This window comes from Ranitomeya imitator, chromosome 10 (genome assembly GCF_032444005.1).
Source record: "Ranitomeya imitator isolate aRanImi1 chromosome 10, aRanImi1.pri, whole genome shotgun sequence".
NCBI classification, from domain to species: domain Eukaryota; kingdom Metazoa; phylum Chordata; class Amphibia; order Anura; family Dendrobatidae; genus Ranitomeya; species Ranitomeya imitator.
The window spans coordinates 14,535,455-14,560,987 of record NC_091291.1 but is presented as its reverse complement, the minus strand read 5'-3'; the positions used below and the strand labels follow the sequence as shown (position 1 = coordinate 14,560,987).

At 41.5% G+C, this 25,533-nt stretch overlaps 1 protein-coding gene across 1 annotated transcript; it reads right to left on the bottom strand.

Annotated features, from left to right (window-relative positions):
* Positions 1-3,546: 3,546 nt before the first annotated feature.
* Positions 3,547-21,784, bottom strand: LOC138651416 (carcinoembryonic antigen-related cell adhesion molecule 1-like). Its single transcript, XM_069741599.1, has 6 exons — positions 21,705-21,784; positions 18,183-18,467; positions 16,193-16,441; positions 14,867-15,163; positions 13,354-13,464; positions 3,547-3,909 (listed from the first exon to the last, which is right to left on the bottom strand). The coding sequence occupies exons 1-5, from the start codon at positions 21,754-21,756 to the stop codon at positions 13,355-13,357; spliced, it is 993 nt and encodes a 330-aa protein (XP_069597700.1). The 5' UTR covers positions 21,757-21,784; the 3' UTR covers positions 3,547-3,909; position 13,354.
* Between the last annotated feature and the right edge of the window lie 3,749 nt (positions 21,785-25,533).

The following is a 25,533-nucleotide window of genomic DNA, read 5'->3' as shown; positions in this document are numbered from 1 at the left end:
AAATGCATTCTCATCTCTATTTTGAGGAATTACCAAATGTTAGCACTAATCATTCAAATCTGTTTCAAAACTAGTAAAAAAAAATAGTTATGGGTTGCAAAATCGACAACCTGTATTTTGTCAAAACGAGCAAAGCTACTCTAAGAGGAAGAGTTGCTTATGCATCATTTAACACCAGAATTCTAGAATATTCTAATTGGGTGGTGATATATGGGTGAGTTCAGGAGGTGGGCCTCCTCCATGTAAAGCAGGTGCCCATGTATTATAAAGTTGAGTGAATATATTCAGATTTCGATGCCGAATCTGAATTTGCCATATTCATGCCATATTGGTACCCTATCCGTGCCAAATTTATGTTTGATGATCAGTTCCGAACATATTCATTCATTTCTACTTCCATTGACGCCAATGACATTCGGCTGTGTTGGGTGAATATTGCTAAAACAATATTCGCCGCCGATTTTAATCGGAACCAAATTTTGAAAAATGTGCCTAACTCTAGTTATAAACCTTTTTCTAACAGCAGCGACTGGAGCTAGCTCTGATCGCTGCTGTTCAACCATTCAGTCTTCGACGGTGACATTTCAGTGTTGCGATCCAGGGGAGACATCAGTTCCGGAACCGATCCTTTCTCCATGAAGCAATCGGGCTGCCAATGTGTTGTTAGGGCAGTCCAGGAGTGTTGAATACTTCTATTGCCATTATATTGGGACTCCTGGAAAGCCCAACCCTAGATTATAGTATATAGTACAAGTAGTCAAACGATCGCAGGTTCAAGCCAGATGGGAAAATTGAAAACCAAAGTGAAAATATAAATTTAAGGAAGGTTTCGTGCACATGATGGTAAAATCGGAGAGTTTTGACGAATAGCACTCATCCCCATGTTATTCTATGCACATGTCTGATATTTCACTTGGGTCGAGTGGGTCCAAGGAAAAAATTGCAGCATACACGAGTTGCATTACCCAGCCATTTATGTCTATTGATCTTTGGAAAAAAAAATGGATGTCACCTGAGTGTGGTCTGATTTTCACGGGTTGACAGAACGGAGAAGTTGGAGAAATCTTTTAAGTTCTCCACCTCCGAGAAAATTGGATCACAGTCTGATCAAACTTTGATCAAAACAGCCCATCATGCATTGATGGAAAAAATATATATTGGGACTTGGACAATCATGTTATAAATCAATTTTTTTTTACAAAGTTCAGAATTTTTTTTAAGCTTGTAAAAAAAAAAAAAACACCAGAAATTTGGTTTCTCCAAAATCTAACCGACCTCCAAATCCCTAAATTGTATGTATTATCAAAGCGCTGCTCTTAGATAAAGATGGTATTGTCTAGAGGTAACCAAAAGATACGTAATTTATTAGATCTGCTGAGAAGCCACCTACCAAGTTGTAAAGTCTGGAAATACGACTATATGCCCAGTACACGAAAGCCTTCTCCATATTTATTAGAAACGTGGGCCTTGACCTTGGTCATCTTGACTTCCATGAGAAATTTCACACAAGAGTTTGATTGTGTTTGAAAAATCTTTAGTAAAATAATAAAATATCGAGAATCTAACTTTCCTTTCCAAGCAAAAATAGGTGGGAAAAAAAGTAAGGGTGGAAGTAGGCGTACGAAATCGGTGGAAGTTAGGTGGACGAATTGGGTGGAAGTAGGTGGACGAAATCAGTGGAATAGGTGGAAAAAAAAAGTGGAACAGTAGAGCTTTTCTTGTGGTCTTTCCAAGTCCCAAAATTTGTAAGAGATTGTAGAATCTTCTGGAAAGAAGGATTACGGTGTATAAAATAATTATTTGCAAAATATTAAGTTATGCCTTATCCATATCCCATTTCCATGGAATAAAGGAAAACTTACTGAATGCTTGGAGTCCAACCACTGGGGACCTGGTACTCATATTCTATAGAACCTTGTTTTCAATGGAGTGGTGGTGTGCATGCTCGACCTCCAATCCATTAATTGTCTACAGAACTTTTAGAGAAAGCTAAGCACGGTGTTCAACTAACTGCCTCAGTTCCATAGACAACAAACGGGACATTGATGGAGTCTGTGCACATCTGCACCACTCAGGACAGGGCTCGTTGCTAGACTTCCAGAGCCCACATCACAAGGGACCGACCAGACTGATCACCAGAGATCACTATGTCTATCCGCTCTCCAGGTGTTATATTTTGGAATAACCATTTAAAAATGTTGAACTCTAAGGAATTCTGATCATTTTATTCTAGATCTCACTCGCTTTTGCTTTCTGGCTCTAACTTGACTCCTGAGCATCACCATCTCAGTGTCTGTGATGAGAAGAGTTAATGGAGTTCGCTCCTTGAGATCATTGTAAATATCATGGTTTAATCTTCTTAAAATTCCCTAACCTTCTTTGTCTCTGATAAACCCATGGGGTGTGGTAAGAATTTGCTTACAATCTCACCCAGAGCTTTAGGTCACATCTGAGTAAAGATAAAGTTATGACCATCCAGTAGTTCTGTGTCCTTCACATTTTGGGGAAAAAGTTCTGTCGTCCTAAGAAAGGAATGGGGGATAGAATTCGGGAGGGCAATAAAATGTGATTTGCACAAGACAATAGCGCTAATATGAATTTCTTACAATAGATCATAAGAAAAAGGACTTTTAGACCAGGACTAAGGGCAGTACAAGTAAAGGTTTGATGTGAAGAAATTAGAGAAGCAAAAAGGTCTTCAGGACTCTAGTCCAGTGGCTACTTTGGTTGTCCATGACCACTGGACCATAAGTCTGTCAATCTCTTCCTACCTAGCGACATCCCCGGTGACCCTTCTGATTAGAAGCCTTGGCATGACGTCACGTTACACCACAACTTTAATCCCACTCGAGACTTAATAATCAAAAGAGCCGCCAAGGATCCCATCTGGTAGCATGTTTTCAACTTGGCCAATGGACGGGGGTCCTGAGGAACCTTTTGCTCAACCTAGAGGTAATGTTATCAAACATGATGCAGATTAAGCGACTGTAGAAAATTATTGATTGCCATGTCTGCAATATTATGTGGGGACATAACTAGTATAGCTCAAAACGCATCGCATGGTGACATCTCATTTGCATCAATCTATCAATTTTTAATTAATTAATATACTATAAAGTTTGGGTATTCTTGGCGGCTAAATCCATGAGATCTTGAAGTTGCCTGAAAGCCCCCGAGGAGCTTGTGCATGCCCATGATTATCAAACCAACTCTGATGTAAGCTGGGCATTTCTGTGAAGTTTTGTCAAACAGTGTAATACTTCACTTCCCCTCTGGGTGTGCTGTAGGGAAATTAATCACTTATTGTTAGGTATCCCCCCATATTACAGCTGATCGATATTGGTCCAACCAGTCCGACCTTTCCTACAGGTAAGGATTGTGCAAAGCAGAAAACGCCTTTAATTCATAGATAGTAGCTATAAAGTAGTATTCTTCGAATTGTATTTTTGGCTGCCAGCAAATCCTCATTTCCATACAAGTGACTGAGAAAAAAATGTTAAAAGAACTCCAAAATTAAAGGATAATAAAAGTGTAATAACGATTAGAACTTGATGTAAAAATGTTTATTAGTTAGTCCAAAATAAATTTCTAATAAAATGCGTGGCATGTACCCAATCTGCATTCTGCTCCTTCCTCGGACACTATTATGTGATAAACAGAGAATATCCACATGATCGTTGCCTTTCGGAGTATCATATGTCAGAAGCTTGGTGCATAACCCCCAATATTACCCAGTAAAAGCCATTCATAATGACCAGTGCGACCAGTCCAATCCCGGCTAATATTGTGTCGAGTGCTCAAAGGGTCTTCATGTTTTAGGGTCAAAAATCTTTAATGGTTCTTGAAGTTTACTAACAACGGACTGCAGCATTGAATTTGGAGGATTAATCTGTTCTCTAAAGGTGAGACCTGAAAGTGAAGAGAAGTTTACATTAGTGAATGAGCGGGTGACGAGGACAAATGAGTCAGTACAAATATAAATCAATGCATCATTTATAACGGATCATCATCTTCCCTATTTATCATTTGTGTATAAAATGGTAGATGTTTTCCCACTTCAGTGAAAATGGGTAGTATTCACACAAGTTCCTCTCCGATAATGAATAGGAGATACATAATTACCAGAGGGGTCCCGATCAATAAGCGTATCATGACACACCCTAATTACATAACTTCATCAATTGAGTCACTTATATCCTGTATTATACCCCAGAGCTGCACTCACTATTCTGCTGGTGCAGTCACTGTGTACATACATTACATTACTGATCCTGAGTTACATCCTGTATTATACTCCAGAGCTGTACTCACTATTCTGCTGGTGCAGTCACTGTGTACATACATTACATTACTGATCCTGAGTTACCTCCTGTATTATACCCCAGAGCTGCACTCACTATTCTGCTGGTGCAGTCACTGTGTACATACATTACTGATCCTGAGTTACATCCTGTATTATACTCCAGAGCTGTACTCACTATTCTGCTGGTGCAGTCACTGTGTACATACATTACATTACTGATCCTGAGTTACATCCTGTATTATACTCCAGAGCTGTACTCACTATTCTGCTGGTGCAGTCACTGTGTACATACATTACATTACTGATCCTGAGTTACATCCTGTATTATACCCCAGAGCTGTACTCACTATTCTGCTGGTGCAGTCACTGTGTACATACATTACATTACTGATCCTGAGATACATCCTGTATTATACCCCAGAGCTGCACTCACTATTCTGCTGGTGCAGTCACTGTGTACATACATTACATTACTGATCCTGAGTTACATCCTGTATTATACTCCAGAGCTGCACTCACTATTCTGCTGGTGCAGTCACTGTGTACGTACATTACATTACTGATCCTGAGTTACCTCCTGTATTATACCCCAGAGCTGCACTCACTATTCTGCTGGTGCAGTCACTGTGTACATACATTACATTACTGATCCTGAGTTACATCCTGTATTATACTACAGAGCTGCACTCACTATTCTGCTGGTGCAGTCACTGTGTACATACATTACATTACTGATCCTGAGATACATCCTGTATTATACTCCAGAGCTGCACTCACTATTCTGCTGGTGCAGTCACTGTGTACGTACATTACATTACTGATCCTGAGTTACCTCCTGTATTATACCCCAGAGCTGCACTCACTATTCTGCTGGTGCAGTCACTGTGTACATACATTACATTACTGATCCTGAGTTACATCCTGTATTATACCCCAGAGCTGTACTCACTATTCTGCTGGTGCAGTCACTGTGTACATACATTACATTACTGATCCTGAGTTACATCCTGTATTATACCCCAGAGCTGCACTCACTATTCTGCTGGTGCAGTCACTGTGTACATACATTACATTACTGATCCTGAGTTACATCCTGTATTATACCCCAGAGCTGTACTCACTATTCTGCTGGTGCAGTCACTGTGTACATACATTACATTACTGATCCTGAGTTACCTCCTGTATTATACTCCAGAGCTGCACTCACTATTCTGCTGGTGCAGTCACTGTGTACATACATTACATTACTGATCCTGAGTTACCTCCTGTATTATACTCCAGAGCTGCACTCACTATTCTGCTGGTGCAGTCACTGTGTACATACATTACATTACTGATCCTGAGTTACATCCTGTATTATACCCCAGAGCTGCACTCACTATTCTGCTGGTGCAGTCACTGTGTACATACATTACATTACTGATCCTGAGTTACATCCTGTATTATACCCCAGAGCTGCACTCACTATTCTGCTGGTGCAGTCACTGTGTACATACATTACATTACTGATCCTGAGTTACATCCTGTATTATACCCCAGAGCTGCACTCACTATTCTGCTGGTGCAGTCACTGTGTACATACATTACATTACTGATCCTGAGTTACCTCCTGTATTATACTCCAGAGCTGCACTCACTATTCTGCTGGTGCAGTCACTGTGTACATACATTACATTACTGATCCTGAGTTACATCCTGTATTATACTCCAGAGCTGCACTCACTATTCTGCTGGTGCAGTCACTGTGTACATACATTACATTACTGATCCTGAGTTACATCCTGTATTATACCCCAGAGCTGTACTCACTATTCTGCTGGTGCAGTCACTGTGTACATACATTACATTACTGATCCTGAGTTACATCCTGTATTATACCCCAGAGCTGCACTCACTATTCTGCTGGTGCAGTCACTGTGTACATACATTACATTACTGATCCTGAGTTACATCCTGTATTATACCCCAGAGCTGCACTCACTATTCTGCTGGTGCAGTCACTGTGTACATACATTACATTACTGATCCTGAGTTACATCCTGTATTATACCCCAGAGCTGTACTCACTATTCTGCTGGTGCAGTCACTGTGTACATACATTACATTACTGATCCTGAGTTACCTCCTGTATTATACTCCAGAGCTGCACTCACTATTCTGCTGGTGCAGTCACTGTGTATATACATTACATTACTGATCCTTAGTTACCTCCTTTATTATACCCCAGAGCTGAACTCACTATTCTGCTGGTGCAGTCACTGTGTACATACATTACATTACTGATCCTGAGTTACCTCCTGTATTATACTCCAGAGCTGCACTCACTATTCTGCTGGTGCAGTCTCTGTGTACATACATTACATTACTAATCCTGAGTTATCTCCTGTATTATACTCCAGAGCTGCACTCACTATTCTGCTGGTGCAGTCACTGTGTATATACATTACATTACTGATCCTGAGTTACATCGTGTATTATACCCCAGAGCTGCACTCACTATTCTGCTGGTGCAGTCACTGTGTACATACATTACATTACTGATCCTGAGTTACATCCTGTATTATACTCCAGAGCTGCACTCACTATTCTGCTGGTGCAGTCACTGTGTACATACATTACATTACTGATCCTGAGTTACATCCTGTATTATACTCCAGAGCTGCACTCACTATTCTGCTGGTGCAGTCACTGTGTATATACATTACATTACTGATCCTTAGTTACCTCCTTTATTATACCCCAGAGCTGAACTCACTATTCTGCTGGTGCAGTCACTGTGTACATACATTACATTACTGATCCTGAGTTACCTCCTGTATTATACTCCAGAGCTGCACTCACTATGCTGCTGGTGCAGTCTCTGTGTACATACATTACATTACTGATCCTGAGTTACCTCCTGTATTACACTCCAGAGCTGCACTCACTATTCTGCTGGTGCAGTCACTGTGTATATACATTACATTACTGATCCTTAGTTACCTCCTTTATTATACCCCAGAGCTGAGCTCACTATTCTGCTGGTGCAGTCACTGTGCACGTACATTACATTACTGATCCTGAGTTACATCTTGCATTATACTCCAGAGCTGAACTCAATATTCTGCTGGTGCAGTCACTGTGTACACACATTACATTACTGATCCTGAGTTACATCCTGTATTATACTCCAGAGCTGCACTCACTATTCTGCTGGTGCAGTCACTGTGTACATACATTACATTACTGATCCTGAGTTACCTCCTGTATTATACTCCAGAGCTGCACTCACTATTCTGCTGGTGCAGTCACTGTGTATATACATTACATTACTGATCCTGAGTTTCATCCTGTATTATACTCCAGAGCTGCACTCACTATTCTGCTGGTGCAGTCACTGTGTGCATACATTACATTACTGATCCTGAGTTACATCCTGTATTATACCCCAGAGCTGCACTCACTATTCTGCTGGTGCAGTCACTGTGTACATACATTACATTACTGATCCTGAGTTACATCCTGTATTATACCCCAGAGCTGCACTCACTATTCTGCTGGTGCAGTCACTGTGTACATACATTACATTACTGATCCTGAGTTACATCCTGTATTATACCCCAGAGCTGTACTCACTATTCTGCTGGTGCAGTCACTGTGTACATACATTACTGATACTGAGTTACCTCCTTTATTATACTCCAGAGCTGCACTCACTATTCTGCTGGTGCAGTCACTGTGTACATACATTACATTACTGATCCTGAGTTACATCCTGTATTATACCCCAGAGCTGCACTCACTATTCTGCTGGTGCAGTCACTGTGTACATACATACATTACTGATCCTGAGTTACATCCTGTATTATACTCCAGAGCTGCACTCACTATTCTGCTGGTGCAGTCACTGTGTGCATACATTACATTACTGATCCTGAGTTACCTCCTGTATTATACTCCAGAGCTGCACTCATTATTCTGCTGGTGCAGTCACTGTGTACATACATTACATTACTGACCCTGAGTTACCTCCTGTATTATACCCCAGAGCTGCACTCACTATTCTGCTGGTGCAGTCACTGTGTACATACATACATTACTGATCCTGAGTTACATCCTGTATTATACTCCAGAGCTGCACTCACTATTCTGCTGGTGCAGTCACTGTGTGCATACATTACATTACTGATCCTGAGTTACCTCCTGTATTATACTCCAGAGCTGCACTCATTATTCTGCTGGTGCAGTCACTGTGTACATACATTACATTACTGACCCTGAGTTACCTCCTGTATTATACCCCAGAGCTGCACTCACTATTCTGCTGGTGCAGTCACTGTGTACATACATTACATTACTGATCCTGAGTTACATCCTGTATTATACCCCAGAGCTGCACTCACTATTCTGCTGGTGCAGTCACTGTGTACATACATTACATTACTGATCCTGAGTTACATCCTGTATTATACCCCAGAGCTGTACTCACTATTCTGCTGGTGCAGTCACTGTGTACATACATTACTGATACTGAGTTACCTCCTTTATTATACTCCAGAGCTGCACTCACTATTCTGCTGGTGCAGTCACTGTGTACATACATTACATTACTGATCCTGAGTTACATCCTGTATTATACCCCAGAGCTGCACTCACTATTCTGCTGGTGCAGTCACTGTGTACATACATACATTACTGATCCTGAGTTACATCCTGTATTATACTCCAGAGCTGCACTCACTATTCTGCTGGTGCAGTCACTGTGTGCATACATTACATTACTGATCCTGAGTTACCTCCTGTATTATACTCCAGAGCTGCACTCATTATTCTGCTGGTGCAGTCACTGTGTACATACATTACATTACTGACCCTGAGTTACCTCCTGTATTATACCCCAGAGCTGCACTCACTATTCTGCTGGTGCAGTCACTGTGTACATACATTACATTACTGATCCTGAGTTACATCCTGTATTATACCCCAGAGCTGCACTCACTATTCTGCTGGTGCAGTCACTGTGTACATACATACATTACTGATCCTTAGTTACATCCTGTATTATACTCCAGAGCTGCACTCACTATTCTGCTGGTGCAGTCACTGTGTACATACATTACATTACTGATCCTGAGTTACATCCTGTATTATACTCCAGAGCTGCACTCACTATTCTGCTGGTGCAGTCACTGTGTACATACATACATTACTGATCCTGAGTTACATCCTGTATTATACTCCAGAGCTGCACTCACTATTCTGCTGGTGCAGTCACTGTGTACATACATTACATTACTGATCCTGAGTTACATCCTGTATTATACTCCAGAGCTGTACTCACTATTCTGCTTGTGTAGGGGTCTGCACTGATAACAGACCAATGCCTGCTACTTCTGTCATTGCTCCTTTGTATTATAGGAGCTCAGCATTTTAGAGAAGCGTGCTGACTGGCTCCAGTAACAATCAGCAGAATTGTGAATGCAGCTCTGGATGTGACTCCAACATTAGTAATATAACGTATTTACAACTTGACTCCACGTTTTCCGTTGACTATAATTATAAAACTAGTTCAGAAGATGGACGTATGTGTTAACATTTCAAAGCCCCCAATAGTTTGCGGAGCTTTTTTTGAGGTTCTCCTCCCTGATCACATTCTGGAACACATGAATTTAATTAGGACCTAATAGGTAAAGAAAAGTGCTCTGTGCCAAGACCCCTTGCGTCTTCTGCGCTTTCAGCTCTTGCCAGTTACTTGTGCAATCTTAAGGCAGACTAATAGCTGGCGGTGCCTCGTCATGGGTGTCCCTATGGGGTTTAGTGAGTGCCCGCTTCCCCTTTAAGGACACAATCCATCCATCTTATTCACCACTTTCAGGATGGGATTACCCGCCTACAATATTTGCTTTTTCTACCCCAGTCTTAATTCAGGCTTATGAATAAGATTTGTAAACACATTGAGATTTTCCATTTGCAACGTGAAACGTCATGGAAGCTCTATTGTATCATGGCATTTGTATAGTGTTTAAAGGGGCGGTGTCCTCAGGACAACCGCTTGTCAGGATGGAAGCGCCAGGCTGCCAAACCCACTGATTGGCCACTAACATCATCGAGAGTGTATTTGGGAGACAAAATATATATATTTTTTTCAATTGGGTTTCATTAAATTTTGGGGCTTTTACAGGTTTTGCTTTCCTTGCATTACCCCTTGATGTATCTGTAGTCGCAAATCAGTTGAGAGAAGATGAAAAAAGATATAAAATAGTTACCGATTCTCTGTAATACCATCAAAATGAGCTCACTGACGGATTCTCAGTTAACTCACTATTCAGACTGCAATAGGCAATGTAGCACAGAAGCTGTAGAAGGCAAATGGGACAACAATTTCCATGTGTGTGTAATTAAAAATAAGTGTCCTCAAATGTGGACAATTCCTTTAAATGGAATTAATTATATTGTTATAGTATAATGCTGGAGGAGCAGTAGATTTATATATATAGGTTTATAGGAATTTATTCAATGTAATTTGCAATTAGACTAAGTTTTTATGCTTAGGAGTCCAGTGGGCGGTCCTACTTTGTATAAAGCAGGAGTGTCATGATTCAACCAATCAGTGTGTCTGGGATACAGTTACTGACAGCTCAGCCGCCCAATCTGGTGCAGGGACGTGCTAAGCTGACAGTACTTTGATTGACAGCTCAGTTGTACGGTTTGATGCAGGGGCGTGCTGAGCTGTCGCTGTTTTGATTGACAGCTTAGCCATCCATTCTGAGACTGGGAGGTGCGGGGCTGCTTTCAGGTGTTCCCTGTCCCAGGTGATTGCCCAGCTACTTATCTGGGCTTTCTGTCCCAGATCTCTGCCAGACGTAGATTCAGCTCTTTGTAACTTGTGGATCTTTTTGCTGCCTGATCTTGGATCTTCTTCTGACCATCCATTTTGTCTAACCCCTTTGCTCTGATCCGTTTTCCTCCTGGTGCTCTGACCTCGGACCGTTACCTGACTACATCTTTGTGTCTTCCCTCTGTTTATGACGTAGCCTTCTGGCTCTTGACCTCACACTCCTTGACTACCCTGACTCATGGCTTGTCCACGAGAAGTGACCCAGCATCACAATGAGGAGTCCAGCTGGTTAATATATAGGTTTATGGGAAATTATTCAGCATAATGTCCTATTTTACCAGTCTTTATGCATAAAAGTCCAGTGGGCGGTCCTACTTAGTGATTGACAACAATAAATGCTGTCATAAAGGAGAACTGTCAATCATTGATTTGGACCGCCCATGGGACCCTTAAAGTATAGAAATAGCATGGGTATAATTTGATAATTAACACATTGTACAAAATATTTTTGACAAACTTTTATATCAATCTTTTCAAATCCTCTGACATCTGAAAAAACAAAAAAATGGATTTCCCCTTTAAGAACAAGACATGATACATATTTCTTAGTCACCTGTCTACTGGATTAAGATTCTGTAATATTTGTTCTTTGTATATAAACCCTAATCTGGGGATAAAGCTGATTCATAAGAGCAGAGAGGATTTCTGTTTGCAACGTGAAATGTCAAGGGAAATCACCTGTTACATTCCAAGATGTTCTCTTACACTCCCTCTACGACTCCCACGGCCAAGTTTTTTGTGTCATTGTATAATCTGGACATTTATAGAAATCATGGAGCCATTCCAAGAGCTCCTTATAGATTGTCAAATCTGGTCTCCTGCTTTGTACTAATGAGGGGCAAAAACTCCGAAACACGTTTCTGAAAATAGAGTGTCTACTAGCAAGGCTCCTTAAAGGGTCAAGGATTACTACATTTAATAGGTGACAATAGAGTTCTAGTTCTCTTCCTCTCTGGACAAACTATTTTCATCATCTAAGAATGGAATGGCACAACTTCACTGTTACCCACTTTTACCGGGGCCGGGCTCTGATCCCTTCACCCTGGTCCGCTAAACTCCCTTGTGCTGCTCCATGTCATGCTTTGCAAGTAGCCTGGTGTACACCCATGTGATGATTGTGAAGCTCTACCTGGGCCTATATCAGGCCTCCCAAAAAAACACACGTGTCTAGGTTTTAAGAGTTTCAGCTTGATTGTGCACCATGACTTGCTCAGTAACTGTCTCTATGACCTCTGATATTTGCCTGCGGTCTTCAGGACCTTTGCTTACCTTCTGCAATCTGCAGGACCTCTGCTACCTGTCTATGGTCTCTAGGATCTCTGCTACCCATCTGTCGTCTCCAGGACCTCTGTTACCTGTCTGTGGTCTCCATGACTTCTGCTACCCGTCTGTCGTCTCCAGGACCTCTGTTACCCGTTTGTGGTCTCCAGAACCTCTGCTACCCGTCTACGGTTTCTAGGACCTCTGCTACCGGTCTGTCGTCTCCAGGACCTCTCTTACCTGTCTGTGGTCTCCAAGACTTCTGCTACCCGTCTGTCGTCTGCAGGACCTCTGCTACCCGTCTGTCGTCTCCAGGACCTCTGGTACCTGTCTGTGGTCTCCAAGACTTCTGCTACCCGTCTGTCATCTCCAGGACCTCTGTTACCCTTCTGTGGTCTCTGGGATCTCTGCTACCTGCCTGCGGTCTCCAGGACCTCTGTTACCCCGCTGCAGTCTCCAGAACCTGTGCTTCTAGCCTGCAGTCTCCAGGACCTTTGCCACCCGTCTGCAGTCTCCAAAACCTCTGCTACCCGTCTGCAGTCTCCAGGACCTCTTCTATCTGTCCGTGGTCTCCAGGACCTCTGTTACCTTTCTGCAGTCATCAGGACCTCTAATACCTGTGTGTGTGGTCTCCAGGACCTCTGCTACTTCTCTGCGGTTTCCAGGACTTCCGCTACCTGTCTACGGTTCCCGTGTGCCTCAACTTCCTTCGGTACTGTCACCCGTGACCCGTATGCCCACCCATACCTGGCTTAAGTGATCCACCTCACCTAGACAGGCTTACAGTCACCATATCGGGCAGAACAGTAAGAGACAGGGTAGTGACATAAGTCTAAACATCTGATGGAGGATGGTTGAAGGTGACAACCCAAGTGGACACGGCAATGGCCTCTCGAATTGATGCTCAACTTACTCTACTTTTTCTTTAAGATAAAAAACACAGCGACTCCAATGAGGGCGACTCCGGCCAGCACTCCGATCACGATTCCAGCTATCGCACCACCACTGAGTCCAGAATCTGCAACTAATACACAAAAATAAAACACGTTAGCAATATGATGGGATACCGAATTGTCAAAACTTGGTCTCTTCTCATTGAAATTTGAATTTTGGCTCTGATGACCAGAAGAATGTATTATATATCTTTACATTTATAACTATTATATTTTTTTGGCGAAATGCGTCGTTGTCTGCGTCAATACCACTTTGGATATAAAAAACATTACCTTGTGAGATATAATAATTTTTAAAATTTTGGCAAAAAAGTTGAAGAAAAAACAAATCTGATTTTGCAACCTCAATTGATTATCATAAATGATGATACAAATTTATTGTTTCTCTCTTTATGGTCTTGACGGTACAAAATACTAATTGTAATGAAATGCACATTTGTGTTGGAAATTTTTAAGGCACTTGTACACGCCAGTAACACCAATAATATGAACCGACAATCTAAAGTATTTCGAGGCCTCCCAAGTCTCCCGCAACAGATAATAACAGGGTTTCCAATTTTCCAATGTATATGGGGGACTTTATGGTACTGATTTTTTTTTTTCTATATTTTTTTTTTATTTTGATTTTGTTACTGAAATATAGTAATATCTATTCGTTTTTGTTATTTATTGTACCAATTTCATTTATAAATTATTATTTTTTAACTTTACTTGCATGTTTTCACTGTAATTTACTTGTAGATTGTATTTATTCATAATTTATTTAGCTTTTTTTAAAAAAAATTTCTTACATTTTTTTTCTTGATTTGTACCCTTTTAGTATAATGTACTGGCGTATATCTATATACCCGTATTACCCATATTAACCAGTGTATTTAAAGTAAAGTCTCAGTTTTTATAGCATATCTACACATGTCCTATCACCAGGAAATTTGGTCAGACAGCCATGGAGTCCTCTAATGTTCTCTTTAAGGAATAAGTTGTGATCATGATTCCTTAAGGACCGATCAAAGAGTATAGTTATGTTCACACTGAGTTTTTTTTTAGAAATTTTCGGAGCAAAAACTAAGCAGAAACTTCCTCCTTATCTCAAAACTTCTCAAAAACGTTGAGTTTCCGACCAGTTTCTGCTCCAAAAACTTAGCATTTCGCTTAAGGGTATGTACACACATCGTGTTTATGCCTCGTTCTTCCTGTTTTTCCCGTTTTTGCTGTGAAGAAAGCAGTATTTTACTGTCCCAACAAAGTTTAAGTATTTGAGTGAAAGCCGCCACTGGTGGAGCCAACAAAAAAAAGAGAGCAAGGCTATCAGCGGCAAAGTTTCCTCCATGCACAAAAGGGGTTTTCCAACCCATTAAATGCGTCATCAGAGCAATCAAATGATACGTACTACTGTTATTTTTTCATATGCAGTTCTGCCATGATGAGAGTAGTATAAATCTGGTTGCAGTGGAAAAATTGATAATATCTCACCTTGTTCCACATCAAGTTTAAACACGAAGCTTGTACTTCCTATAGGAGTCATAGCGACACACTCATACGTCCCTTTCTCTTTAGAAGTCACTTCAGAGATATGAAGTCTGGAATTTGACCCGTCAGACTCGATTTTGTATTTTCCTCCCGTTGTGAGAGGGACAGGGTTTGGATCGTGATGGAACCATGCAAACTGAGCATATAATCCGGCTTGCAGATTAAGAGTCAGTACTGTGGTCTCTCCAGGCTTCACTGAGGTCGTAGTATCATTTTTGTTATCTGAAGACTGTGGTCGTTCTGTTGAAAAAAAAGTAAGAAAGTGTAGTAAGTGACTATAGTACCCTTCTATAACTATAAATCCAAGCTGATGTACAATAAAAAAAGAAATTGAAGCTCCTTTTACAGTATGTTGCAGCCACTGCAGCTCCTTTAATGTTGCAGCCACTGCAGCTCCATTAATGTTGCAGCCACTGTTGCTTCTTTAATGTTGAAGTCACTGCAGTGCCTTTAATGTTGCAGCCAATGCCGCTCCTTTATTGTTGTAATCACTGCAGTATCTTTAATGTTGCAGCCACTGCAGTGCTTTTAATGTTGCAGCCACTGCAGCACCTTTAATGTTGCAGCCACTGCAGCTCTTTTATTGTTCCCACCACTGCAGCTCCTTTAATGTTGCTATAAAGTAAGCACTATCATTTGGTATCAGACATATGAAAATGAAATATCAAGTAGCCCAAGGAAAGGATTGCACAAACCTCCAGAAAAGTAAAGTATCCCCCATTAGTAGAGTGCTACCCTTCACACAGAACTGAAATACAGACTTCAGGAAACTTGGAGTGGGCATTAAACCTTGGTCACACAGAGTTTTTTTAAGCAGCTTTTTTAGTAGCTTCTCTCTGAAATCTTCTTTAAAAATAAACCCTCCAATATCGCTTGGAAAGTTTTTCCCAATTCATTTCTATGAGAAATCCAATTTTTCGAGGAGTTTTTTTTAGCTTTTTTCCTAAAGACGTTTTGAAAAATGCATAGTGGTAAAAAAGAAAGTACATTTTCCTCCTTTAAAGTGGATCCTGAAGGGAGCCTCTTCAAACTATGAACTGTCCAATCAAAAGGCTGTAAAAAACACGCCAGGAAAAAAAACTCTTCCAAAGATCTTCAAAATTTCTTCAGGAAATTAAAAATGCTTAGAAAATGTCTCTAAAAAAGTGCGTTCTTGAATTGGATTTCACTTGAAAACTTGTGGTTTTTGAATGCCTCAAAAAACTCCATGTGAACATACCCTTAGAGAGAACTATCAGAAAGATTCTCCCATATTTATAGGAAACTTACCAAGAGTAATACTACAGCTGGAGTTTGCTCTGACGTGGACACCTTCACAGTGCAGAATAATTGGGTTGCCATCTCCCGTTGGGTGCACATCCCTCATCAATGTATTATTTGCTGTTTCTTTAGTATTATTAAAAATCATGGTCACTTCAGCTGCAGGCTCTCCACCCCCCCAGGAGCAAGATAACTGGAGAGATGAAGCACTTTTATTAGACTGGATATTGCAGGCAATATGTAAATTATCCGGAGACCCTGCAAGGAGACAAGATCTTTCAATAGTAAATTGCAATATGAGATTCAATTGTTTTGAAATTTTGTAACAATCAATTAATTTCTGTAGAAGAATAGTGAGTATGCCCTGTGTCATGTGCAGAAGTCATTGTGCAGGAGGGTATTGAGTATGCCCTGTGTTATGTGCAGAAGTCACTGTGCTGGTGTGTCGTGAGCATGCTCTGTTTCATGTGCAGAAATCACTGTGCAGGAGCGTAGTGAGCATGCCCTGTGTCATGTGCAGAAGTCACTGTGCAGGAGGGTAGTGAGTATGCCCTGTGTCATGTGCAGAAGTCACTGTGCTGGGGTATTGAGTATGCCCAGTGTCATGTGCAGAAGTCACTGTGCAGGAGCATAATGAGCATGCCCAGTGTCATGTGCAGAAGTCACTGTGCAGGAGCATACTGAGCATGCCCTGTGTCATGTGCAAAAGTCACTGTGCTGGAGGGCATTGAGTATTCTCTGTGTCATGTGCAGATGTCACTGTGCAGGAGGGTATTGAGCATGCCCTGTGTTATGTGCAGAAGTCACTGTGCTGGAGGGTATTGAGTATTCCCTGTGTCATGTGCAGATGTCACTGTGCAGGAGGGTATTGAGTATGCCCTGTGTCATGTGCAGAAGTCACTGTGCTGGAGGGTATTGAGTATGCCCTGTGTCATGTGCAGAAGTCACTGTGCTGGTGTGTAGTGAGCATGCTCTGTGTCATGTGCAGAAGTCACTGTGCTGGAGTGTAGTGAGCATGCTCTGTGTCATGTGCAGAAGTCACTGTGCTGGAGTGTAGTGAGCATGCTCTGTGTCATGTGCAGAAGTCACTGTGCTGGAGTGTAGTGAGCATGCTCTGTGTCATGTGCAGAAGTCACTGTACTGGAGTGTAGTGAGCATGCTCTGTGTCATGTGCAGAAGTCACTGTGCTGGAGTGTAGTGAGCATGCTCTGTGTCATGTGCAGAAGTCACTGTGCTGGAGTGTAGTGAGCATGCTCTGTGTCATGTGCAGAAGTCACTGTGCTGGAGTGTAGTGAGCATGCTCTGTGTCATGTGCAGAAGTCACTGTGCTGGAGTGTAGTGAGCATGCTCTGTGTCATGTGCAGAAGTCACTGTACTGGAGTGTAGTGAGCATGCTCTGTGTCATGTGCAGAAGTCACTGTGCTGGAGTGTAGTGAGCATGCTCTGTGTCATGTGCAGAAGTCACTGTGCAGGAGGGTATTGAGTATGCCCTGTGTCATGTGCAGATGTCACTGTGCTGGAGTGTAGTGAGCATGCTCTGTGTCATGTGCAGAAGTCACTGTGCAGGAGGGTATTGAGTATGCCCTGTGTCATGTGCAGATGTCACTGTGCTGGAGTGTAGTGAGCATGCTCTGTGTCATGTGCAGAAGTCACTGTGCAGGAGGGTATTGAGTATGCCCTGTGTCATGTGCAGATGTCACTGTGCTGGAGTGTAGTGAGCATGCTCTGTGTCATGTGCAGAAGTCACTGTGCAGGAGGGTATTGAGTATGCCCTGTGTCATGTGCAGATGTCACTGTGCTGGAGTGTAGTGAGCATGCTGTGTCATGTGCAGAAGTCTCATTGCAAGAAGAAGGAGGAGCATTCTACATGATGATGATGATGATGATGATGATGAAATATTGGTGACTACAGATGACCCCAGATTATTATGAACATATACAATGAATGTAATCTCTTCACTGGGTTTTATGGGTCCACATTACGCACAATAGAACTTACAGGCTAAAGCGAGGTTGAGAGCATTGCTGGTCTCATTGGTGTTGGAGGTTGTACAGGTAAATGATCCAGTGTCATTTCTGGAGACAGGGCTGATGATGAGATTAGAGATTAGTCCTGAACTCTCTTCGGTGATGTTGTATCGACGATTATGGGGCAGAGCTTCTCCATTCAGTTTCCAAATGAAAGTGTCATTTATAAGAGTTGTGCACTGAAGAGAGACAGAATCTTCTCCATCCCAGAGCAATCCTGAGGAGTTACTGGTCAGATTTACTGTGGTGCCCGAGGCTTGATATAGGAACCAAAAACAGAAAACAGTCATAAACGTAGTGCAGACTCGGCATCTCAGATGTATTACACTTTTATCCCCGTTTCCTGATATCAATCATTCTAAAGTGTCCGGTTAACTTTTACAATCGTCTTATACAGATAGGGGGTCATAAAGTGGTCGTCTACAGATCAGCGATGGTCCTGGATCCCAGCAGTTTGGGTTCTACACAGGACAAATTTTCCAGTGTCAGCACACAACCATTGAGATAGGAGACGAGCGCTGTGTGAAGGGGGTTTTACTCACATCCATGATCATGAGCCGACACAAGATTCCAAGCCAGAAATGGAGCTGCAAGGACCCGAGACAAAGCCTAAAATCTTGAGATCAGGACCCCTTTCTTAATTCAAGTATATTAGTATGTTGAATATATTTCTATTTTAAACACATCTGAAGACCTTTTTATATATCTAAAAAAATCCTTTAATACAAGTATGTGAAGCACTGACAGGCAGTAACCACTTAAAGCGAACCTGTCAGCAGGATTTTGCTAAGTAAACTACAGACAGTGTTAGGTTGTCGTCATTACACTGATTAAAATATCAGTGTTGAAAACAATCAGTTTTGTGGTTCTTGTGTAATGTTTGTGTGAAGATTTCATTTAATGATATGCTTGTTCTTTGGGCCGGGCCGTTTCTTGATGCTCTAGGCCAGAACACCAAGAAAAGACTTGCCCACAGGCCACCCCAAACCACCAGCATGTTCCTCATCATAGGGACAGACAAAGAGAGGCAGAGAGAGAGATAGACAGATTCTCTCTATCTTATACATCAACCACTCATATGTATACAGCCCATTCCAGAGACCCTGCCTCAGCAGCACAGAGTATGTTAGTGACCCCACCAGAGGATCTCTTTCTGTCTGTTTTGCTCTGTTTGTCTCTGTGTCTGCCTCAGTCTGTCTCTCCCTTTGTCTATCTCGCTGTCTGCTCTGTGTATTTCTCTCTGTGTGTCTCTGTCTGTGTCTCTCTGTCTCTTTCTTTCTCTCTCTCTGTGTCTCTCTATGGTGAGGAACATGGTTGTGCTTCGGGCAGCCTGTGGGCAGGCCTCTCCTTGGTTTCTCTGGCTTAGAGCAGCAAGATAAGACTCTGCCTACAGTCCTGCCCCAAAGCACGGGCATCTCATTAACTGAAATCTTCTAACACCGATCACACAAGAACCACAAGACAGATTTCTTCGCCCCAGGTATAATTTTAATCAGTATAACGGCACCAACCTGATAATGCCTGTAATTTACTTAGCAAAATCCTGCTGACAGGTTCTCTTTAATTATACTGTATATGGTTGCACGTGCTCCGTGAAAATTGAAGAGATATAGAGTGCAAGATATGCAAAGTGGGAACATCTCAAACATAAATCTGCAAAAAGATGAAAAAGGCGTAAGATAGGATGAAAGAAAGAAGTAGAGAGGGAGAAAGGAAGGAAGAATAGAAGGATGGAAGTGAGGATGGACAGAAGGAAAGGAGGAAAAAAGAAAGAAGGATAGGAAAGAAAGAAAGAAGATAAAGAGGGAGGGGAGGGGGGGGAAGAAGTGAGGGAAAGAGGGAGGGAGGAAGGGAGGACGGAAGGAAGAAAGAGAGAGGAAAAAAGGAAGTAAAGAAGACAAAGTAAGAAGGAGGAAGGGAGAATGAAGGATGTAAAGAAGGAGCAAAGTAAGAGAGAAAGAGAGGAAGAAAGAAAGAAAGAAAGAAAGGAAGAAAGAAAGAAAGAAAGAAAGAAAGAAAGAAAGAAAGAAAGAAAGAAAGAAAGAAAGAAAGAAAGAAAGAAAGAAAGAAAGAAAGAAAAAAGAGAGACAGAAAAAGAAAGACAGACAAAAAGAAACAAAACTGTGATAGATATTTTTTCGATGTCCAAGGAATGCGACTTTTGGCTCAATGTTAGAGCTGATGTGTTGCATACCTTGGCCATGGAATAAATATCTTTCTAAGCTTTATTGACGGATATGCTGCCCCTAATTTTCCTACTTGCATTTTGGGATCTGATTACCTGCAGATCTGGAAGTTTGCACCCGCATTGGTGCAATGGTGCTTTGTTGTTTTCTTTTTATTAGATAAATATTCAAAAGTGGGAGACATCGTTCCAAACCTTTTCTGGTTAATGCTCTTAAATGGCTAATCAGTTGCTTGATAGAAAAAGATTAAAAAAGTATTTTTGGCAGAATGACAAAAAACAAATTAGGTCCCTTTAATTGTCCTTTGGACACAGCGTCCTGAATATTTTTAAAGGCAATTTGCTTTATCTTCTGTAAATACAGTATAAATTGAAGGATATGAGCAGATGGCTTTCTGTGCTTTGCTGCCTTGAGAGGACAGAGTGCAGTTCCATCAGCAGCAGTGAATTGTAGGCCATAAAACTGGGTAAACTGTTTGTCTTCTCATAAAATGTACCCAAGATAGCTGAAAGGGATTTTCCTAACTTAGGCAGGGTTTTTCTATAAGTCCCAGTGTCTCAACATTTCGAATAGGACTGCACCTATTGGAAAAATGATGGTCCCAGGTGGCCCACATAGTGATGTGTCCATGGTAGGGTGGTTGTGAATGTTCTCCTTTCTCCACTGAGTTATAGAAGCGGTAGAACAAGCTGGCCTTAGATATGCCAAAATTGGAAAACTCCTTTAAAATTACTAGGAAGTTTAGATGCAGAAGTTATTACCGTACATCTACTGAAAACACATTTCATGTAAAGTCGAGACCACTGGTCAACTAGCACCATTGTATCCCTGATGGTAAGACTATGCATAGCTGTTAGCTGAATGGTTGTATGGCCAAAAGCTATTACCTTTGATGCCCTAATATCAAACCCATGGTCAGGATTGGAATGGAGGAAAACAGAGGATCAGCCAAAAACCCAACTTGGCCAATTATCGCTTGGATGGCTGGATATTCCAACCTAGATGGATGGTGGTCTTCTGAAAAACATGTTCCTTTAGAAAGGTTCTCTCTAAAAACTACATGAGAAAAAAAGTGACCTTTTTGAAAGTGAAGATCAGACTATAAAATTAGATTATTTGATCAAAATCAATTCCAACATTAGACACTACATATTGACCACCTCTAGTAGACCACTTTCGACCACCAACGTCTATGAAAAATTAGTCATCCTAATTGATAGAGAATGGTGCTTCTTTTGGTTAATCCACAGAAGATTGTAAGAAACAAATTGATCTCTTAAAGTAATATGTAGAAGGTTCTTACTTACCTAAAGTAGCAAAAAATAAAATCAAGAAGGTGCAAACTTGATTGAGGCTCATCTTTGGTGGCAAAATGATGTTCTAGTGTAAGAAGCGTCACAGCATCCATGGTTTTATATGGTAACTACTTGTAAAATGTTTAATAATTAACTCAACAGCCTGGCTGCATTCACTTTTTCCTGTGATAAGCTTCTCACTATTGCAACTTGCTAATACAATATCTATGAGAAGCTGCTTATCACACAAGTTGACCAATCGTGATGTCATTGGAATCACATGCCATTTTGCTGTCATTAAAAATATTTTATTTTATGCAAGTAAATTATTTTCCAAGTGAATTTCTCTGATTCAATTGTAAGTCAATTACGGTAATTATAAAATGTGAAAACATTTTTTGAAATTTCAAAAAAAAAAAAAATACTTTTAAAATGACAATTTTTGTTCAGTTAATATAATCATTTGGCCTCAGGTCTAAAAAATACGTAATTTAATTAAATTTTAATCTTAGCTAAAATAATGTAAAACTAACACAACTGGCCGAGGTATAACTAATAAAGTTAAAATAATTTTTAAGGCTACTTCAGAAAAGGTAAAAACTCATGATTTATATTTCATGGTAAGCCTATTGTCTTTAAAAAAAATTGTGAAAACCTTTTTTTCCCATGGTTTTTTTCTCACAAGTAATTATGATGTTTGATTCTACTGCTTCTTGCAGCATTTTAACTTATCAAGTTGGGCAGGGATGTCGGGTGTCGCACCTCCACTGATCAGACACTAATGATCTAATGATCTATCGTAAGGATAGGCCATCAATGTTAAAAGCCCTACAAACCCTATAAAATTAGAACAACACAAGAACCTGATGACCCAATGAAAAAATACATTTTCAGTTTATCGGGCAGCCAACTTATATTGATATAACTTCTACTTCTGGCCCCACAGTGTCGTCATAAGACCTGCATCTTCAGTAAGTTTTTTGTGATTCAACTTGAAGAGGCGATTCCAAGCTCCTCTCGTAAAGTGCCCACTAGGACTCCTCTTGTGGCCTCTATCTCAGCTAAGTTGGTTTTGATTAGTCACGACTGCTACTCCTTTGGCTTCAACTGGGCTACACATGCACTGTAAGTTACAATGCACACCCACCTACTCTGGCCCCATTTATCAAATTCTCTTTCTCTATCCAACTCGAAAAAAGTGATCAACATCATGGTGCCTTCCATCTTGTGATTGCCAAGACATACAAAATACAAGCACCAACAAGGAACCTGAGTTGTGTCCTCCTCGGTGCCATCTTGGGGACTGCCATGGCTTTACCAGGTGCTACTGTATTCAGTAAGCTGGTAACACTTTTGATAGAAGAGACGTTATAGCTAGTACCTGCGTATACTGTTCAGCCAAGATTTAGTTTAGTACTTGTGGTTCCACTCAGCTACGGTTATGGGGGGTGTGCTGCCCAGCATGTGTAATTAGCTTTGCCAATGGGGCAATACCACACCCTATTTAAACTCCCCAAATTTTGCTGATGTTGCTAGATATTGGCTTTGGTTTTCTGATTTTCTCCTTGTTCTGTCACTGACGTTACTGACCTTTCTAGCTTGACTACTGTTGCCTCCAGCTTGCTCCTCCAGCCAGCAGACACTCTGTGAAAGCTAACCAGGGAACCACATTGAAGTCCAAATCACTATAAAAGGAAAAATGGGTGAAGGAAGGATTTACTCTTGGATTTGCCAAACCGCGTGACTAGCCCAATTGCCAACAAGTGGTCTTGTTATGTCACCAAATCAGGAGCAGGACCAGGGTGCGGAAGTGGAAGACGAATTGACGCACGATTAAGTCACTGACCCAACCTGGGAAGGTCACATGCAGAACAAATATAGCAGCACACAGGGGGAGAGCACAACAGGCAAGAAGAGGCAGAGGGGTGGCCAGAGACACAAGTCGGGCAACTTTTCACCAGAGCACCAACATGGGTGTAGTTGCCAAGCTAAGGGTTAGGTGTTCCTGAATCTGTCGCTTTTTTAAGGACAGTCCAGTTAACCCAAAAAAGGCCATTTGCAACTTTTGCCATGCCAGCTTTAGCGGGGCATCACAACTACCAGCCATCAAGAATAATATAAAAAGCTAAAACATTTTCTTTAAATGTTCTCAATACTTTCAAGCAATTAAATCCTTTTTGATTGTTAATATGATAAAGAGAAAATCTGCAAATCACATTTAAAAATTATTCTATCTTATCCCGCACAAAATGTGTCCATATTCAGCACTAGGTTTTTCTCTTCTGTAAATTGTAATTTCCACTGTCTGTAGTCTAGCTTAATCCAAAGACTCCTCTTGTCCATTTCCTGTTGTCAAGCATAGTTTCACTGAAGCAAATTATAGGAAGCAGGGGCGGGTCGTTGTCTCTACACAGGAAGTGGAAGGGGATCTTTGTCTCCTCAAAAGGAGTGGGGGCGGGCCTCTGTCTCTCTACAGGAAGTGGAAGTGGTTCTTTGTCTCCTTAAAAGGAGTGTGAGCGGGCCTTTGTCTCTCTACAGGAAGTGGAAGTGGTTCTTTGTCTCCTTAAAAGGAGTCTGAGCGGGCCTTTGTCTCTCTACAGGAAGTGGAAGTGGTTCTTTGTCTCCTTAAAAGGAATGGGGGCGGGCCTTTGTCTCTCTACAGGAAGTGGAAGTGGTTCTTTGTCTCCTTAAAAGGAGTGTGGGCGGGCCTTTGTCTCTCAACAGGAAGTGGAAGTGGTTCTTTGTCTCCTTAAAAGGAATGGGGGCGGGCCTTTGTCTCTCTACAGGAAGTGGAAGTGGTTCTTTGTCTCCTTAAAAGGAGTGTGGGCGGGCCTTTGTCTCTCTACAGAAAGTGGAAGTGGTTCTTTGTCTCCTTAAAAGGAGTGCGGGCGGGCCTTTGTCTCTCTACAGGAAGTGGATCTTTGTTGTCTTTTTGCTTCTGCTTTCCTGCCTGGCATTCTATATACGTGGCATTTCTTTGGAGGGCCGCATAGTCCTCCATGTGCTTGCCAGAGGTAGCCTGACTGCTATTAGGTATGGAGATGAGATCCTCAGACCCCTTGTGAGACCATATGCTGGTGCAGTTGGGCCTGGGTTCCTCCTAATGCAGGACAATGCCAGACCCCATGTGGCTGGAGTGTGTCAGCAGTTCCTGGAAGATGAAGGCATTAAAGCTATGGACTGGCCCACCCGTTCCCAAGACCTGAATCCGATTGAACACAATTGGAACATCATGACTGGCACCATCCACCAACGTCACATTGCAACACAGACTGTCCAGGAGTTGGCAGATGCTTTAGTCCAGGTCTGGGAGGAGATTCCTCAGGATCTGCCGCCTCATCAGGACCATGCGCAGGCATTGTAGGAAGGTCATACAGGCACGTGGAGGCCACACACACTACTGAGCATCATTTCTGTGTTTTGAGGCATTTCCACTGAAGTTGGATCAGCCTGTAAGTTCATTTTCCACTTTGATTTTGAGCATCATTCCAACTCCAGACCTCCGTGGGATATTAGTTGTGATTTACGTTGATCATTTTTAGGTTTTATTGTTCTCAACACATTCCACTATATAATGAATAAAGATTTACAACTGGAATATTTCATTCAGTGATATCTAGGATGTGGGATTTTAGTGTTCCCTTTATTTTTTTTTGAGCAATTTATATTGGGATCTGAGAGGAAACAATTTTGGATACTAATGACAAAGGTACCGTATATACTGTACTCTGGGTCAGTAGCCTAGTTCATGACTTCAGAAAAGCAGAAATTGTGACATAGGAAAGAAGAGGAATCAATCATAAAATATACTAATGTGATAAAAGGAATTTTATTGCAGTCT

What these genes read in the sequence shown, in the direction of transcription:
- LOC138651416 (XM_069741599.1), bottom strand. Translation starts at nt 21,756, where the DNA reads ATGAGCCTCAATCAAGTTTGCACCTTCTTGATTTTATTTTTTGCTACT. An exon ending in CAGCTGTAGTATTACTCTTG is followed by an intron (nt 15,164 to 16,192) that starts GTAAGTTTCCTA and finishes TTTTTTCAACAG; the next exon opens with AACGACCACAGTCTTCAGAT. An exon ending in TAAACTTGATGTGGAACAAG is followed by an intron (nt 13,465 to 14,866) that starts GTGAGATATTAT and finishes TTTGTGTATTAG; the next exon opens with TTGCAGATTCTGGACTCAGT.